The sequence below is a fragment of the Citrus clementina genome, unplaced genomic scaffold, assembly GCF_000493195.1.
Source record: "Citrus clementina cultivar Clemenules unplaced genomic scaffold, Citrus_clementina_v1.0 scaffold_3, whole genome shotgun sequence".
NCBI lineage: Eukaryota > Viridiplantae > Streptophyta > Magnoliopsida > Sapindales > Rutaceae > Citrus > Citrus x clementina.
The window spans coordinates 1,681,574-1,700,287 of record NW_006262339.1 but is presented as its reverse complement, the minus strand read 5'-3'; the positions used below and the strand labels follow the sequence as shown (position 1 = coordinate 1,700,287).

The following is an 18,714-nucleotide window of genomic DNA, read 5'->3' as shown; positions in this document are numbered from 1 at the left end:
ACCTGCCCAGTTCCAAATGAATGGAGGGAACGGTCCAGCTTTCTTGGCAAACACACTGAATCTTGGGTTCTTGACGATGAGTCTTGAACGGGGTGTTGTATTGAGCAGAAATGAATTGGAGGAAGTAAGCGTCGGGGCCATGAATTTTGGATATACAAACAGAGGATAACAATAAGAATGACACTCTCCTTCTTCGATGCAGTTGCAGTTAAGTGTTTTGTTGTATATACAACAAATCTTTGGATTGCGTACAATCAAATTTGGCATTCATTGGGTTTTAATTTGCTTGGGAATCTTTGTTATGTGAGTTGCTGAACGTGTAATGTAATTTTCCTACTAGTGCTGATGATTATTGATATTGTGGAATTTATGATTGAAAGTGGAGGAGTGGATTGGTGAGTCAATGTGAAGTAGTTTTTTTTTTTTTCTTTTGGCAGCGCAAATATTGTTTCTGGAAAGCAGTTAAACAACTTCTAATTCTGTGTCTAATGTGTTTTTAGAATGAATATTCTAAAAAAAAATAAAATTGGCACATATTTCAGAAAAAGTTCTTCCAAGAAGATGTGTAATTGGATTTACATTTATTGCTGTGTTTGGGAGCATTGAATCAGATCCTTGGAATTGGAAATTGAAACTGCAAATGCTATATAAAATAATTTTGCACGAGCAAGTTTCAAGTTAAATTGTACTAACTCTAGTTCATACCATGCATGCTTTCAGTTTATTATCAAACTTTTTTTTAATTAATGTTAATTCTAAAATTTTATCATCATGTAATTTTTTAATAATAAATTTGTTTATTATTAAAAAATTATTTTATGACTACAAATATAATGTAAATACTTAGTAAAAATTATTTTTGAAAAAAATATTACTAAACGCATATTTTTTGTTTTATCATTTTCAACTGTGTCTACCAAACACATATTACTGTTTTCAGTTTTAAAATATAGGATACAGAAAATAATACTAGATGTATATTTAAATTCGAAATACAACAACTGTAAAATACTAATTTTATTTTCATTTTTATTCTCAAAAAATACAAATTCAGAAACAATACCAAACGAGCCCTAAGGATGCCGATATTATGATTACTCGGGGACCTACTTGATTCAAATAGAAGAATTGCGTTTTTATCTAAAAAATTCTAAGAATCTTTTTTTTATCCGGACGTTAAAAGCAGTTGGCTGCCCTCACGCAGGATCGAACTATGGACCTTCAGTTTACAAGACTGACGCTCTACCACTGAGCTATAAGGGCGGCCTGTTTCGACTTTCACTTTGTGAATGGATTGATTAGTTGCAAGCATTTTCACAGGTCACCCACTTTACATTTAATCAGTAGCTGCTACAGCGTTGAGATCCGTCTATTTCAATTGCTGTCTTCAGCAAATAGATAAAAAAGGGTAGGTTAAAAAATTGTATTTGGGAGCAAAAAATATTAAAGTTGGGAAAATTGATTTAACATGGCTAAAGTTAGTAACAGTGGATGAAATGTAAGAAATTTAAGAAAATAGGAATAGGCATTCATATCAACACGCACAGCAACAGCAAAATCAAGAACGTTTCAAGTCCCAACAGTAAATGAATTTCAAACATTAAGATACAGTTGATTAATTTACACATCATCCATGGAAAATAAAGACAGGAGGAGCAGGAAATTTTTCAAATGCCCTTCAGTTTTTGTTCTGGTGCCATTTTCCAGGAGCTGAAATTTAATGTACAGACGGACAACTAATTCATTTTTTTTTTAACCTAAGGATCAGGTTGGCCAGCGACTGCCTCATCACTGGAGGCATATTCATCTTCACTCAACTCCTCGTCGTCACTTGATTTTTCCTCTGTGGCTCCACCGATGTCTTCTGGCTTTGCATACTTCTCACAAAACTCTGGAAAATCAAATCATGCAAACAACAAATGAATGACTTCACTGAAGGATGTAGGGCAAATTGAAGAATACAGAAAATCAATCAAAAGTGAAACACATCTTTACATTCTGTGTAAGCTTACTTCAGAATGGCATGGTAATACTCAAAGTCAAATTGGACCTCATGCAAGAAAAGTTCATTGGATTTCCAATTTCAGGTCATACTCACTGGCATCTATGTTTTCCAACTAAATACAGATGCCATGGACCAATGAAAAAAAATTCCCTGTAAAATCATGTCTTCCTAACACTCTCCAAATCCCAGAACCAAGATTTGTAGCCGCACAGAAAAAACAAGGGAGTACAGCTGCAAAACAATGGCTATGATTGCGATTTAGGCATCCGCATTAGGCCATTGAGGTTCATGAACTCCAACTGGTTAGGTGGTACAATCTACTTGCATGGAAACTAATAATCTCTCCCACTGCTGGCCCTTGAGCTATATACACATTCCACCAGCTTGACAAAGAAATACAACAAGGCATGGTTCCTCAAGCAGCAAGGGAAATTCTTGAAAAAACTATCAAGACCAGAAAACTGCAACCATCCAATCAAATTCCCTCTATTTGCAGCTCAATTAGGGGCTGTAACTACCACATCTAGCTTGATTGTTCAGAAAACAAGACTAGAACTAAAGTACTTCAAACCTCCTAAGTAATGTTGAAAAGATCAAAAATTTAAAAGGTAAGTTGTTTTATCCCACATATATAGTAATTTCAATTTGCCAACCTCCCACGCTCATGGCTTTCTTAGTTAGTTTCATATAACAAATTAGTAACAAATGAGAATATAATGAGTCACTACCACTAAACTCCTACATGAAGTAGCCATAAAAGGTAGAGAATACAGAATAAAGCATCCGATTTCAATACGGTTACTACTTGAGAAGGTGTAAGTAGCTATGGCACATATGATTGAGAAGGATTATTGCCTTTCACTCTTTGGTCATAGGCTGTTCGATCACGCATCATCAGGGCAGCAGCTTCTCCATTCAATGGATCGGATGGGTTAGGATACAAGAGAAGTTGAGGAAGAAATACTTCAAACACATTAACCAAATCTGCAAAGGCATTTAAGGAAAAGAAAGAGAAAATTGGTGGCCAATTTCTGACAGGCAACACTAATTAACAACCAAGTGAGAAACAATAGTTAAAAGAAATAAATTAATTATAGGAACTCTGCAACATTTGGCAAATAGTTACATGCGTGGAAGGGAATAAAATGGAAGGTTTACCAAACATGGGGCTCCAGGTTTGATTAATAACATCTAAGCAAACTGAACCGGACCTGAAACTCAACAACAACAAAAGAATGAAAGGCTTCAAACCAACTTATCAAAAGTTTTTTCTATACAAATTCATAAAACAACACCAACATTTAAGTGAAAATTATAAAATAAACTCACAATTCATCAACATTTGGGTGATATATCTTATTGACAAAGCCAATAGATGGAGATTTATAGGGATAAGCATCAGGCAGTTCCACCCTTATCTTCCACACACCTCCCTGATAAGAACCTGTTGCATTCCACATGAAGTTACTTTGTATTAAAAAAAAAATGCATATTTTGTGTTCAAAAGCAAAAATCGTTCACAAGGTATTTCGGTTGTCACTGATTTTTCTCAGTGAACAAGAAAGTTGCAGCTCATTTCATTAGTTATTGAAATAACTAAGGTAGATAACATTCAACTATAGATAAAAGGGAAAAAAAAAAGTAGCATATATCACCGGCCAAAAATTTGAATAACTTAAGAAGATAAGAAAAGAAAAAATCATGTTGTTTGCTAATGTATTCAGGATTAATATAATATCTATATATGCAAAACAAAGTTATAAAAACAATAAACTCAAGATATGAGAAAAACCCAGAGATTAAAACATCAAATACAGTAAAATTAACCATAAAAAAGTTACAAACAGATGATAAAAGAAGAAAAATGAAGAAAAGGCGGCGTTGATGAATTTACTCTCTTTTGGTCCATTGAATTCCACATAGAACTCTTGCATGCCATCATTGATCATCTCCACCTTATAGTCACTCATCATCCTAGTTCACATCAATCAAACCCACGAAACCAAAAAAACCCAAAAAAAAAAAATAAAATTAGACTAAGCACAGAAAAAAGAAAAAAATTTTATTCATATGAATTCAGAAAAATTACAATTTCATCAAATCCATTTCTCGGCGTTTGCTTGGAGAAGACATTTTATTTTTTGGGAATTTGGTGAAAGAGAGAGATGAAAATTTGGGTTTTCCTCCTTGAGAAACAAAGACAAGCAAAAGGTGTTCAGACAAGAAAAGAGCGTAATTACGAATATTCAGATATATATGTCTGACCACATTTAAGCCGGCGACAGTAAAAAAACGCAGTAACTTTCTAGTTTTATCCTTTCTTTTTTTAATTTACCATAAGAGGCAACTTTTGATAATTTCCGACTCTGTAAGTACTAGTTAGTAATTATCGTATTCTGTCTGAACCTACTCTGACGACAAAATAAGATTACAGAGACTGTCTTAATCTACATGTATGACGTAGACTGTCTTAATGTACGTGTATGACGTATCTATATATAGACACATGACATCTTAGAAGTATATACACATATGCCTTAAGTTTGGGCTTTAAGTACACATGGTTGGTACATTTGATATTTCAAAATTTTTTAAGAAAATTAAAAGGGATAAACGTGCCTAATTCTTAAATGTTATGGGTTCTTTATATGTTAGGACAAGCCTTAAAGATTTGGGTGTCCATATTTATTTATGAGGATGAATTAGAGTATGCAAATTATGTTGATGTGAAATTAAAAGTCTTTTAGTATGTATTTTTCACATTGTAAAAGTGAACATATGACAGCAAGCTTAAGGTTTGGGTTCCTCATATATTCCAATTTGGTTTTCCGTGACATAAGTTGTTCCAAGGAAAAATGATTAGGTGGCTATATACTTAACTTAGAAAGTGAAACAAAATAATAGGTGTCTACCTTTTTTAATTTAAATTGAGAATTTAATAACAAACATGTGATATTGACATCACAGTAAAAAAAAAAAGAAAGGAAACAAAAATGCATAACTACAAATCAAAATAATAAAAAAATAAAAAAGGAAAGGTTGTCTAATTAAGTCTATAGATCCATCTATCAAATATAATTGTAACATTCATCAATTAAAGTAGTGTTTCTTTCTTTTTCTTTTTTTAATTTATAAGTTTTTTGTTCTTTCTACTAATATTTATGGGTGTGAAATTTTATATGCCGACTCTTCTACTATATAATTTACCATTTTTTTTGTAATAAAGCATCATTTTAAAATGAATTATCAATTACATTTTTGATAAACACATTGATAATCGTATTTTCATTAATCTATTTAACTTATTATACTCTTGGAGAACTGTGGTTAAAACACATTGTAATAATTAAAATAATAGGAAAAAATAATGAGTGATGATATCTCCACCCCATAGTTTTTGTAAACCCATCATTTTTTAAAAAAATAATTACAAAAATGTGCACATTATTTTTAAAAAAATTTCAAATAAAAAAAGCTTTAGAGAACTAATTAATCAAATCTATTTTAATTTACATTTTTTGTGACCTAGATTCTCTTATAATATTTGATTATAAATATTGCTATGGCATAAGTTTAAATTAACTATTTTACCTTTACAAGGTAAAACTATTAATAATTTACTTTAACTTCATTTTTTTTTTAATTTTATACCAAATTCATTGTTTGTAATACTACTTTATCAGTATAATTATTAAACTTTAATTAAATTGACATAGTGTCTTTATGCTACAATACTCATGTAAATTATTGGATAGTCAAATTTATGTCATTTACTCATAAAGTAGTGAAAATAATTAGATTTCATTTTAAAATATTAAAATACAAGTCACAAAATAAAATACCTAAATTATCAAATACAATAATTCATATTTATTAGGTAATTTAGTCGTCTTATATCATCATAATAAAATAGTAAATAAAACTTATATTAAAGTTTGTGACTAAAGATAGTCAGAGGAACCTAAAAAAAAAAGTTAATAAAAATATTTCATTCATTAGTTATACAAAAATTTTATTAATTCTTTATAGTTATTTTTTTAAAAGTAAAATAAATTTATAAATATAGTTGGGCAAGAATTATCGTTACTGGAAGCATCAAGATTCCGTAATACATAGCTTCTTTGTACGCAAGTACAATATTCATCTCACATTCTTTATCTCTTGTTTGGCTATCTTGCCGCCACCGAACCTGTTTCCCACGTTAATTTCTATTTTATTTTATTTTATTTTTCTTCTCGTTAAAGATGCCTTATCATGCTTTCTCAACTCATCCCGTCCGGCACGCAATGCAATCTTATTCTTACCTTTAATCTATAATAAAAAATTTGAGACACCTTGAAATTATACAGGGGAAGGAAAGAAAATAGTTTCAATTTCTTGTGAAAGAGACAAGTTACTTTGATTGGATTGCTTAGAGGCTAATACTAAGTTACATGCATGTATCTTACACCCCTCTCACATGAATAGTGAATGATATGAGTCCACTCACTATTCATGTGAGAGGGTTGTAAGGTACATGCATGTAACTTAGAGGATCCTTGCTTAGAAAGTAATATTGAGTTTGCTTTCCCGTTTTAAAGAACTTAAATATAAATTGACAAATGCATATCATGAGAACTGAGAATGTACCCTCATCTCATTCACGACACCCACATGAAAATACCATTTAATACCATTTTGACGAAATATTCAAGAATGTCGACATCATTTGCAATTTGCATACCGATTTTCCAAAACCGTGGGTCAAAACAGCAAAGAATTTTGAAGAGAGAGGAACTATAATTGAAGATTTCACAAAATGGCAAGTACTATATAAAGCACATCTTAGAAGAAGGAAAAAAAAAAGGAAAAGGAAAAGAAAATTACAACTACTCTTTGAGAACAAGTAAAAGAGTACCCGTATCTACAATGAGACCATCCTATTTTCATCAATAGCATAGAGCTTCCTAGAATAATTGTAACATTTTACAGCTTGAAAAAACTCCATGGCCACAGAAAATAAGTTTTAATTACATTTTGCAAAATTTAATCCCTGGCTCAGCCTAGAAACATGGCTTCCACCGCCAAGGGTACAACATTCATCAAATCTTCGGTGCCATTTTTTGATGCTTTATCGATATATCTGGAGAAAGGAAACTAGTTAAAACAACTTAAATTTTGTACCCAATTGGTCCGGGTTGCCAATCAAAGCAACGCAATCTTGACCTGCATTACTGTCTATTCCAAATCAGTGCACTGATTATTTTGAGCACATGTCAATTTATCGAAGCCATGAACCGTTACTGCTGCATTGCCAAAACTATCACTTACAGATCCAAACTCTGATTCATCATCATCGCTGTTGATGTCTCTTGGAGTAACATGGTTCTGATAACTTCTGCGGCTGACAAGGAATACATTGAAGTAATAGCTTACAAAATCTTCCCTCTTCTTCCCTAGAAAGCTTTTACAAGCACTACCCCAGAAGCCTGCACTCAGAAAACGGTTAAATATTACCATATCTCTAAATCTTTTTTCCTCTTCAACTGTCCACCCAAGTGACACTTCCTCCCCCATCCGATCAAATCTCCAGTGAAAGAAAACTGGACCCAGCTCAAGCTTCAATTTCATCCTATTCTCAGCAATGTGAAACCTAATACATTCAACAGAACCTGGCAGCCGACAGCCACATGAATCTTGCCTTCCCCTCCCACAAGGATTCATTTCAACTACTGAATTGTGTTCTCCATCTACCAAGGGGCATATTCTTGTGCCTAGCCACTTAGAGTCACTCTCAAGAACCACACCAGTCCATTCAGGGACACTAGCTTGAAAGAGAGGACCCACAGAAACGTGCTTTTCTTGGGGCTCATCCCCAGAAGAGCGGACTGCTATATTCATGGCTGATGAAGTGACAGTCATGGGTGTTTTCCCCTTAGGCCCAGTCTCCAACTCTGCATTGTGAGGACTCGTTAATTTATTGTCAGTGGCTGAACATGAACTGCAACAGGAGCATACACGAGATTTCATTATAGTAGGAAGCCTTTCACTGCTTCTTAACCTCTCTGTAGACCAGTGACGTTGATTTGTAACATCCTCATACATAGACGGATGCATCTTTTGACCATTCTGCAAGTTAAACCATGATCTATTTAGGATATCTGCAATTAATTAGTTACATATGTGAATAAGTAGATATTGAGAATTTATTCATAAAAAGTTTTAGGCTTCATAGGAATTTCCATTAGCATTAATGTCTGTTCAAGTGGCCAACAAAAAATTCCCCTCCAACATACATTTCAAAAATGACTAGACATGTATAATTGCCTCAAGAATAAGAAAGTTTCAGGAACCCTTTAAGTTCCCTGGATAAATTGTCTATTTGAGTATCCTCCCATATCGTATAGCAACTTCATTTACAGATACACAATCCAAGTCAAAAGCTAACACCCTGTCAATTAACAAAAGGCAAGGAACCCATTCTATATAGGAGAATGAAGGTTCAACTACCGGCTGCGCAATTACTTGTATTAGGTTGATGAATTTTTCAATGAGCTATCTAAACCAGATTAGCTAGAGTTAGGGGAGATTCTGACATTTCATTAAACTAGAAGGGATTTCCAATTCACCATGAAAATGATGAGACCAAAGTATGCAATAGGTAAATCTACCTATTTAACTGGCGCATTGGGCTAAATTATCAAATCTTATATGGCATGTTAATTTCGGAGCATTTAAACTGAAATAATGACACCTCACTGATGTCAATAATCATGGCATCAATAATGTGAGGAAACAATCACAATGTATCGAGCCTCACCTCCAGAAGATATGTCTGTTATAAACTTTTATACCACTCATAAATAGCCTACTGATTATCCTCCCACTTTTAAACCATCTTGTGACTGAATATATGTATGCTGGAAGCAGGTTGAGAATCAACACTAAGAAACTGAAATGAATAAAATACAAAGACCTTCATGTCGTTCGACAGAGTGCTGGGTGCAAGCCACAAGGTGGCAAAGGCTTCAAATTTAAACAGCCATCAGGCTGCCTCAGAAAACAGATCTAATCATATTCACTAATTAAATTAAACACACAGTCAGTAATGGAGAAATAACAGAACCACCTATTACAAAGACCAAAAGGTTGGTGACAAAGAAACACGTAAAGGTATCAATTGTACCTGAAAGAGAGACTGATGAATGTTTGAATTAACGCACTTTCTTTGTAGTAATGCATCACGTGCCCTGATTGCCTGCAACCAAAGCTCCTTATCTTCATTATTCTTCCACTTAGATGGCTCTGGAATTACACCTATCAAAGGATCATCTGGATACTTTGCTATCTGGATAACCCAGTTCAACATTCCTGATAAAGATTCTCGCTTCCTCTTACGGTAGCAGTATTCCTTTTGAGTTATGCTTGGGTCATCATTACATAATTTGTCGTCATTATCATAATTTTTTCTGTTATTATCACTACACTTTTTTCCCAAGCATTTACATCTTTCATGCCTATTTTTGGTGTCCAGCAAATCCAGTTCAGTCTTTTCAATCTCCATATCAACATGGTTGCCATTTTTCTTATACTCCAATAGAGCAAGTCGATCATCTTTGATCTTCTTTTTTGACCAGTTCATTAGTAAACCTCTAAACCGTGTCTCTATCTCCAATGGTAACAAACCCGAATTCCCTCCAAAACCACAACCACCATTCCCCAAACTCAACCCAGAAGTTCCCATCAACCATTTTTCTAACTCACCTAAATACCTAGCATATACCAACTTAACTGAGGCTGAAACCCCAAAATCCAACCCCAAGTCCTCCAGCACAAAACCCCATAAACCATTTTTTGATACCATACAAAACCCACCTCTCTCTCTCACAGCACAAAAAAGCTTAAACAAATCCAGTGACCTCCCATCACCAAGCATTGCCGGAATAGGCCTAATGGAACCCTTCCTATCACTACCCTCTTTCAAAACAGTCTCAAGAACCTTATCAAACAGGCATTTTAATTCATCCTCATACCCTCCAGAATCTTCCACACTATCATCATCTTTCATATGATTATCAGCTTCCGGGCAACAACCATCATTACTTTGAACGCTACCAATTGTCTTGCCACAATCTAAAGCAGACCCATTTGTTAAAATCGACCATCCTGCCATTAACTTAAGTCTTTTTTTTTTAATTTTTCATATTTTGTTTCTTACAGATTGATTTAAAAAAAAATGATACACTAGAAAGAGCTACAAAGCTACATGTGTGTGTGTGTGTGTGTGTGTAGATAGATAGATAGACGGATAGAGAGAGAGAGAGAGAGAGAGAGAGAGAGAGGGAGGGAGGGAGGGAGGGAGGGAGGGAGGGATGAGGGGCTCTCATGCAATTTCGTATATGCAAGACATTTACCTCTCAATGCTTCTGAGTGTTGGATGTACTTAACTTGGGAGTTGGAGAGGAGACTGACAAGGTGACGGCTCCAAGATTTACATTAAGAATTTCGGTCTTTTGCGAACTCAAAATGATAATTTGCGTTGAATGAAGAAATGGACAGGACTTTTTGTCTCAGCAAATTTTGCAATTGAGGATTTAGATTTTGTAGATATAGCGGGGTAATATTTGTTTTAGGAAACTGATTTTAATTTAGATAATAATCCAACAATATAAAAAAAAAATCTTCTTTGGAAAAACCAAACCAAACCCTAATTAAGAATTTTCCTTTTTGTGGGACTGGCAGTCATAAGCTATATATAATAGTTTATTTGGTTAACGTCTTGGTTAAAATAGATTTTCTTCTAATATTAAGTAGGGTCGTTATTCGGATTGTACCATATTAGAGTCATAAAGAAGAATTTTGATTGTTTTTTGGTTGTAAATATTAATAAAATTTTAATTGTAATATATCAATTTTTCAAAAAAAATTCACATGATGCTCTGGCAAATCTTCTTTTAAGGGAAGTTTTACTAGCTATTTATAAGGCACGCAGAGGTTAGAAATTTATAATTCAATTATATTTATCATATTAAAAATTAAATGAGTCTAAATTGTGGAATACAAAAGATAAATTTCTCCATATGAAAACACACATTTATCAGTTTTTGATAATGCCAATTCTTTTACCGTGAAAGAGATTAACATTAAAATCACCCAATTATAATTTGATAACACCAATCCTTTCACCATTTTTATAATTCTATCAAATTTTGTAACTATTTTCAATAATCAAATACCACACAGCACCATCAATTACCAGTTCAGTTCTGTTGCTTAGTTAAAAAATTTTAAAAAATATATATGAATAGGAGTAAAATATCATGACTTTTAAGTAAAGAATTAGAAATTTTATTAATAGAACTTTTAGAAGTAGAATTTTTATTTAAAAATATTTGTTTAGTTGTGAATGAAAACTTTCATTGAAGATTATAAAATTTTTTAAGAGACAAGTTTTCAAAATTATATTATAAAATAAATGAATTAACAATGTAAAATAGATAATAAGTATTTTTAGACAATTTAATTATATAAAAAAATTTAAATAAAAGTAAAATAACTTATTTGATTTTCAAAAACTCTACTTAAAATAAAACCGAACAATAATAAAATTTTTAAGGATGAGTAAATACTGATGGTCCAAAAACTTTATGTGTATAATAAACAATTTTTTTTAGAGTGGAGCTATTGGCACCCCTCTAAGTTCCTGAAAAAAACCCCTTTTTCTGAGTGCACCACTTAAATATTTTTATGGGTGAGGCTATTTGAACCCAATTTTTTACTCTTTAAACTCTTCTTCTTTATACACACATCACTACAATTGAAAACTTCCATTTTTACTCAACAAACCCTCTCATGTTCCAAAACTAACCCTTCTTCATTCATCTTCTTCTCTTATGCATTTGCTTCCAAAAAAATGCTTCCACACGAGTATAAACGAAATCTGAAATTGCAGCAACCAACAATTGGTGGGAGACTGCACAAGAAACAAAATGTGGGAGACTGCACAGGGAGAGGGAGCATTGATAAGTATATCAAAAAATTATCTCCCCAATCTAACCTAAAAAATGATAAATATAGCAAATATCTTCCCTAATACAAGAATGGATAGAAGTTATAATGGTAACTATTTTGATACATTTTTTTTTTCACCCCAACAGGAAAGTTAATGAGTTGATCAATTGCAAACGTTTTTAAAATATGAAAATGGTGCCTTGAAAAATATTGGTTCACCTGCAAATATTTTGGACCGAAAAGGAACGGTAGTTCATAATTGCTTTATGGAAAAAATCAATTTTCTTATGGTAACCAAGAGATTATTTTTAATTTCGATAGCATCTATAATTGAATTAGCTATTAATAAATTATATAATTTCATGGAATAAAATTTTTCTACCTTAACCAAAATCAATTTAATGAGAAAATATACACAAAGGCGGATGCAAGAGAGATAAGAAATTAAAAGAGGATGGTTTCGTAATTATATATGAGGATATTTTTGTGATATAAATTTTATTATAAAATAGGTGTAAAGAGTATAAATATGGGTTCAAATAGCCTCACCCTATTTTTATATATACATAACTTCTCAAAAATCACATTTTAATTCCAAAATTACCCTAATCACTATACCCTTTTTTCTTTTGTTTAGGTTTTAAATTCTCATCCTTCATATTTATATTTAGAACTTATTTATTTGTATCCATTCATTTCTCAAAACTAATCTTATTGATTTAATCTACAATAAATCGATTCACCTTTTCTTTTCTAATCTTAAATTTTATCCCCAACTACTGGTTTTCAATCCAATCTCCTACTCTACACATTTAAAAAAAAAAATTATATAATTCGATCTAGTTAGCTAGTATAAAAAATCAACAAAAAAAGTATATTTTCTTATATCTATCACAAGATCAAAAAAATGTGGGAAGCATAACAAATAAAGAGGTGAATCAGCTGAAGAGTAGATGTTGTTATGGAGTTTTAATTACTTAAATGTTTAGATTTTTTTTTTGGCTTTTAAAGGGTATTTATTTTTATTATCATATTGACTTGATGACACTCTAGTGGGTTTCATTTCAATTTCAATTTGAAGTATTTGCTAGTTAAAAAAAATAAAAATTGTTGCAGTTGCCGTCGCGGGGGGGGGGGGGGAGAGGGGTTGTTCATTTGTTGAAGATGACGAAGGGGGTTAATTTCGGAAATAAACCAGGGTTTCAAATCACGCTGCATTCATCAATTTATTTTGAAGTGTGGCAAGATAATGAGTTTTTTAAGGAAAGTAGTGGCGTGCCAATAGCACCACTCTTTTTTTTAAAAACAAAGTCCGGCGAACGCCACACCCAGTAGCCGGGCTGTAGCCCCACCGGAATCCGAGCCGAAAGCCAAACGGGCCCTCAATGGCTCAATCTGAAACTGTCAGATTTCTTCATCGAGCTCAATTCGAATAATACTTGATCAAGTTAGGCCATTCAATTTCATTTGCTATGGTTCATAAGATTGTTATACAAACACCAAGTTCATATGGTCGAAGAAATTTTGAATTATGAATTCCTCTCCATATTTCCCTTTTGAAAAAAAATTATAATAGAATCAGGATTATTGGAGATTAAATCGAAGTCTTCAAGACAAAACAAGGAAAAGCGCTTTGCCACCCATGCGTCGACCTCTTGATAGTTAAATTAAAGGGTTAGTACCATAGCTAATTTTTGAGACTTTTTATCTACAATTGATAATCAAGTAAAAACAGTATGTGACAATTAGCTTGACACAATCAAATAGACACATAGATACTGTAACAAATGACATATTAATACCATAATAATTGATATACCATATTTAGTAAATAATTGTGTTACCTATCCTTGCATTGCTTTCAGCGCAAAGAATTTATTTAGGACAACCCACTGGTTATAGCATTGAACGAGCCACCACATGCACCATAATACCAGAAATGCAATCGCAGCAGTTGATTAAAGAACAGCTGCAATCAGTCGTAAAACTTGCTATAAGGAAAGAAAACAAATTTTCAAAGTCTGTTTTAAGTCAACAAACTCTATCAAACTTTAAATGAAAAAATTGAACAAGCATATACATGAACAAGTGAAATACAGAATTCTATTTCATTTTATCCTTCCAAGCGTTACCAAATCTTGAAATCCTCGATGACAGCCCAATGCCAGAAGTGTTAAAATGGAACCTTAAACGGCATGCCATCCACAGGACAATTCCAAGGGGGAGGGGGGGTGGGTGTTTTTTTTAAAAAAATGCAATCACTGACAGACTCAAGAAAGCAGTACTTTAAAGAGCAAACAAAAAAGTCTACCAATTACTTTGTTTGAGAAGCTAACCAGGCTTTCTAGACAGATTAAGTAACTTGTATAAATCATTTCCTCTTTGCAAACTTGAAATGTTACATCAATACTAAAATGTTGACCTATGCCCTCAGGATGTATGTATTATTATTGGCAATGAAAAATAGAACTCCGAAATGGTGTCACACTATGAATTTGGAACTTTCCCTATGCGTTTGAAATAGGCTGCGACTCTTTCCTGTACAAAAATTCCCAAATTCAGAATCAAGAGCAGAAAGACACTATGTATTTGAAATGGATTGTGACTTGATAAAATCTAAAGAGAGATTAAATCAAATGGCAGCTGGGCCTGCAGCAGACGATGAACTGTGAACCAAAAGAGGGCAAACAAAGAGGAACAACTTCCAAGCATTTATAAACTTGAACTCCAAAACCCAACGTCAAATAATTAAGAAGCTGAACTCTGCAGAAATCACTGGACAGCTAATAATCCACAGGAAGGTCAAATATCATTTCCTGCATTATAAGTAAATATAAAAAATATAATTAACATTCATGTCAGTGGACAATCTACACTTAGCGGCTTATACAATCACAAGAGATGCAAAAATTTTCAATCGAACCTGATTGCAAACTGGACAGGTGTCACTTCTTTCCATCCATTCAAAAATGCACGCAAGATGAAAATGATGCTCACATTTTGTGATAATTCTCGGATTCTCTGCATCATACTCTGCAGAGAGAACAGAAAATATGTCTGTTTAAACTTTTTCTACACCAGAAACACAATAAACTGTGAGTCACAGCACCCACAAGAACACAGATAAAATGGTCAAGTATTCTTTAACAATGAGACAACAGTTTTAGAGTTTCAGAAACAGTACTACCTTCCAGACATGTTGGGCAAACATCCTCCTCCTCTATCACTGCAACAACACGATGAACAGACTTTGAAAGCTCAACTTCTAGCTCCTTAGTTGATTCAAGTTCAACATTGGCTACTGTTTTAGATTCTGGTTCCTTTAGGTCATCACACTTAGATGAAGTTTCTTGAGAATTGCCACCAAGCGTATCTTGCACAGGAACAGGAGCTGTTTGCACTGAAGGATCACTCTTATTGCTGCAAATTTCTTGAACCACTGGTGGAGTTTGAGGATGCCTTACATTCGCATCAAATGGCGTTGGTGCAGGAGGTGGTCTATAAGCATCAGGAACTGATGTTTCTAGGTTTGTATCAACCAGGAGTCCTCTGGAGAGTGCAGAGCCGGCACCATGGTGCGATGACAAAGGCAGACGCTCCTCCGACGCTCTAGGATACTGCTGAAATATTGAAGCTCCAAGAATAAAATGAATGTCAAAATGAACACAAGAAAAAACATTCTACTAAAGCCTGGATTAGAAAGATGTCTAATGGCAAGGAAAAGACTACACTGACATAATAGTATGCTGGAGTACTATTTCTCTCCACGCCTTTTGAAGAACAACAACAGCAACCTCCCATTTCCTTTCACTTATCTTTGATTTGCACCAAAATTTACAAGCAACTGACACATCATATTCTGTCTTCATTGCAAGAAAATGCCACACAGGTTAGCGCAAACAATAAACTTAATTGCCTTATGCAGCCAAATACTCCCCTGCATAATAGGTGAATTGTGAAACACAAACCTAAAAGGCTAAAAGTGCAAGCACCACAGCAGCCAATTAAGGAAACTAATAAAAAAACAACGAGGATAAGATGGAAAACTTGTCAAGCATTCCAAGGGGAAACACGAAGCCAAGTAACAGATCAAATCCTAAAGCTAAAAGAGAGTCAGAGACCAAACGATAATACGATCAAAAAGTATTTTCTCATTCAGCTATCTACTATCGCAATTCGATCTCTCTATCATACACTTGTGAGCATCTGTCAAAGCACACTTTTCTCACCAACTCCACTAATTAATTACTTTTTTTAAAAAAAAAAAATCACTTATCCTTAATCAAATGGTTTAAATGAAGAACAGAAAGAAATTAACTATAATTCTTAAATAAACCAAAAGCTAAAATATATGAAAAATTGGAATCTAGACCAGGAAAAAATAAATTTACAGTGGATAAACTCTAACCATTAAAAAAAAAACTCAATTAAAGACTAATTTCATAGAAAACAAACAGCTAAACAAATAACATCTAAATAAAAAAAAAAAAACAGTGAAGCTACAATTAAAAATACTTGGAATTCCAGAGTTTCAAGGAAAAAAAAAAACCTAAAAAAGCCAAAAAGCAAGTGATCATTCTAGTTCAACGAAGGAGTTCGAATTCGATACAAAAATACAGTAACAAAACGGAGTTTCGATTGTTACCTGTTTATCAAACAACTCGGTGATCAGAAACAGCGGATTTTTATTGATTGAAATTCGATAAGCCGAAAATAGAATTTGTTAGTATTTTGTTAATATTATTTTATTTTTATATGAATTTTGGTTTTTAATGCCATTCAATCTTTCGAGAAGCGAAAGCGTAAAAGCTAAAAAGGCTTCCCTCTTTGTTTGTGAGTGTATGTATATGCGCGTGCTATGTGTTTCGCGTATGAACAGTCATAAGCGGACCCCCTGCATACAATAACAACTTTCACTAGGCGGAAAAGGTCAACTGATGATTCTCCCTCACTCTCTCTCTTTATTGATTATAGAATTTTATTATTATTTTTTATTTCGCCGCCACCCTCTACAAGGTATTGAAATGCTATACTCGCGGGATTTGTAGGCCATGTGGCTCGGAATTGTTAGAAATTTCACTATGACCCGGAATGCCAAGAAGATCGTTCGCTGGGTCGGCTGGCGTGGGATAATCACATTCTTGATTGGAATTAAAAAAAAAAAAAAAAAAAAAAAGTAACATTTTAGGATTTTCCTGCAATACTTGATACATAAGCTTGACTCTTATTTTAACTTTTTTTTTTTTAATTGTAAGTTGTAACAGCTTTTTTAAGTATCATCTTATTTCCCACTAATTTTGTAACCGCTCAATAAAGGGTAATTTTTAGGTACCTTGCTTGAGGTTTTAGGGATTTATATTTATATGACAAGTTTATTTATATTTTCACATACTTCTTTTGTTATTAATTTTAATATACGTATAACATTAATATTGGAATATAAACTCGTAAAAGCTCATATAAAATTTTTAAAAAAAATCAAATATTAATTAGAATTTTCAATGGGTTGTTGCTAAAATTCTCTTTCACCAAATCGAACTTCATCATCAAAATTTTCACTTTGGTTCTGGCAATCAGTGCTTCAAACGGTGATTGGAATTGGTTTAGATCACTTAGATGGTGGCTAGGGTCTACTGAGTTGGGGATTTGGTGATTCTTTTTTTTTTCCCTTTTTTATTTTTATTTTGATTTGTATGCTTAAATTTTAGTTTGTCAAATGAACTTGGATTGTTAGCAGAGGCATGTGCTGCTACGTGGTTTGAAAATTTAATTGAAGTGTACTAATCGATTGATCTTGCTAGAGCTATTAGGAATTGTATTTATTACTTGAACTTGCTAGTTTGGTGTTGAGTAATGAAGTGTACGATTGAGCTTGATCGATTTTTGTGTTGAGAATTACGCGGCTCTAGGTTACTTGAGCTTGCTAATAATACTAAGCAGCAAGTATGAAAAGCAGAAGAAAGTGGGGTGTCGTTATATTTAAGATTTTTAAAGAGCAATGACATAACCACAAACTCTTATATAAATTTATTTTGTACAAACTGATGTGGCGTTAATTTATTGGTTGAATTAAATATCTCTTAGTCTATATAATTTATTTTTATTATTTTATATTTTCATTTAACTAATGAATTAATGTCACATCAGTTTGTAAAAAATAAATTTATATAAGAGTTTGTAGTTGTATCATTACTCTTTCTTAAATTATCCCGCAATGTATCATCATCATCCATCCATGCCGGATAGTTTTGTCATTTGGTATTCTAGAAGTTGTATAAGAGTTCTGTTTTCAGGCTAATACAAGACAAACCGCAAGCGATGGAGAGATACCGATTTATGGATAAAGGGGCAAAACCTAGGACCCGAATTGGGCTCACACAGAATATTGGACTAGATACTACCAAATTAGCCGAGCCCAGGTTCAAAGTTCACGATTGGTTCAAGGCGATACCTACGCTCCCACCACACTCTCAGTTTAAAAATTTTAAGGTTATTTATTTATTATTTTTAAGTCGTTGATCTCTCTCCAATTTTTTGATTCTTGTCCCTTAATTGACGATGATTGAGGGAGCATTAGAAAACTAGACACTTTCAACGGAAAATAGAGCCATTGAATCAAACGGCATTGCATTATGTCATTACATATCTCTAAATAATAAATCAATATCATTACAACTGTACATGATCAAACAGAAAAGCAACGAAAGCGTCAATAGACT

At 33.1% G+C, this 18,714-nt stretch overlaps 3 protein-coding genes and 1 non-coding gene across 7 annotated transcripts; all 4 read right to left on the bottom strand.

Annotated features, from left to right (window-relative positions):
• Nucleotides 1–1,191: 1,191 nt before the first annotated feature.
• TRNAT-UGU lies at nt 1,192–1,263 on the bottom strand. The gene has a single exon. It is a non-coding gene; the product is annotated as a tRNA-Thr (tRNA).
• Nucleotides 1,264–1,549: 286 nt separating this feature from the next.
• On the bottom strand, nt 1,550–4,245 carry LOC18048557 (ubiquitin-conjugating enzyme E2 4). Of its 2 annotated transcripts, none has more exons than XM_024189641.1 (6): nt 4,095–4,245; nt 3,900–3,979; nt 3,335–3,449; nt 3,164–3,216; nt 2,861–2,989; nt 1,550–1,891 (listed from the first exon to the last, which is right to left on the bottom strand). In XM_024189641.1, the coding sequence occupies exons 1-6, from the start codon at nt 4,136–4,138 to the stop codon at nt 1,758–1,760; spliced, it is 555 nt and encodes a 184-aa protein (XP_024045409.1). In that variant the 5' UTR covers nt 4,139–4,245; the 3' UTR covers nt 1,550–1,757. The 2 variants fall into 2 exon arrangements, 1 of the variants encoding a protein (XP_024045409.1); XR_002906710.1 differs by having other exon boundaries at nt 1,836–1,891; nt 2,013–2,989; nt 4,095–4,230.
• A 2,664-nt stretch (nt 4,246–6,909) lies between these two features.
• Nucleotides 6,910–10,187, bottom strand: LOC18048556 (AT-rich interactive domain-containing protein 2). The gene is made up of 2 exons (XM_006439454.2): nt 9,171–10,187; nt 6,910–8,113 (listed from the first exon to the last, which is right to left on the bottom strand). Exons 1-2 carry the CDS (start codon nt 10,155–10,157, stop codon nt 7,223–7,225), a joined length of 1,878 nt encoding a protein of 625 aa, XP_006439517.1. The 5' UTR covers nt 10,158–10,187; the 3' UTR covers nt 6,910–7,222.
• A 3,885-nt stretch (nt 10,188–14,072) lies between these two features.
• LOC18048555 (probable E3 ubiquitin-protein ligase RHB1A) lies at nt 14,073–16,878 on the bottom strand. Of its 3 annotated transcripts, none has more exons than XM_006439452.2 (5): nt 16,641–16,878; nt 15,731–15,858; nt 15,183–15,615; nt 14,919–15,028; nt 14,073–14,811 (listed from the first exon to the last, which is right to left on the bottom strand). In XM_006439452.2, the coding sequence occupies exons 2-5, from the start codon at nt 15,794–15,796 to the stop codon at nt 14,779–14,781; spliced, it is 642 nt and encodes a 213-aa protein (XP_006439515.1). In that variant the 5' UTR covers nt 15,797–15,858; nt 16,641–16,878; the 3' UTR covers nt 14,073–14,778. The 3 variants fall into 3 exon arrangements, with proteins under 3 accessions (XP_006439515.1, XP_006439516.1, XP_024044993.1); XM_006439453.2 differs by having other exon boundaries at nt 15,183–15,612; XM_024189225.1 differs by having other exon boundaries at nt 15,731–15,854.
• Between the last annotated feature and the right edge of the window lie 1,836 nt (nt 16,879–18,714).

Coding starts and splice junctions, on each gene's coding strand:
- LOC18048556 (XM_006439454.2), bottom strand. CDS start 10,157: ATGGCAGGATGGTCGATTTTAACAAATGGGTCTGCTTTAGATTGTGGC. Junction 8,114..9,170: donor TTCATCAGTCTCTCTTTCAG/GTACAATTGATA, acceptor TTTAACTTGCAG/AATGGTCAAAAGATGCATCC.
- LOC18048557 (XM_024189641.1), bottom strand. CDS start 4,138: ATGTCTTCTCCAAGCAAACGCCGAGAAATGGATTTGATGAAATT. Junction 3,450..3,899: donor ATTCAATGGACCAAAAGAGA/GTAAATTCATCA, acceptor GGAATGCAACAG/GTTCTTATCAGGGAGGTGTG. Junction 3,217..3,334: donor CACCCAAATGTTGATGAATT/GTGAGTTTATTT, acceptor GTTGAGTTTCAG/GTCCGGTTCAGTTTGCTTAG.
- LOC18048555 (XM_006439452.2), bottom strand. CDS start 15,796: ATGGGAGGTTGCTGTTGTTGTTCTTCAAAAGGCGTGGAGAGAAATAGT. Junction 15,616..15,730: donor GTACTCCAGCATACTATTAT/GTCAGTGTAGTC, acceptor TCAATATTTCAG/CAGTATCCTAGAGCGTCGGA. Junction 14,812..14,918: donor CCTGTCCAGTTTGCAATCAG/GTTCGATTGAAA, acceptor CTTATAATGCAG/GAAATGATATTTGACCTTCC.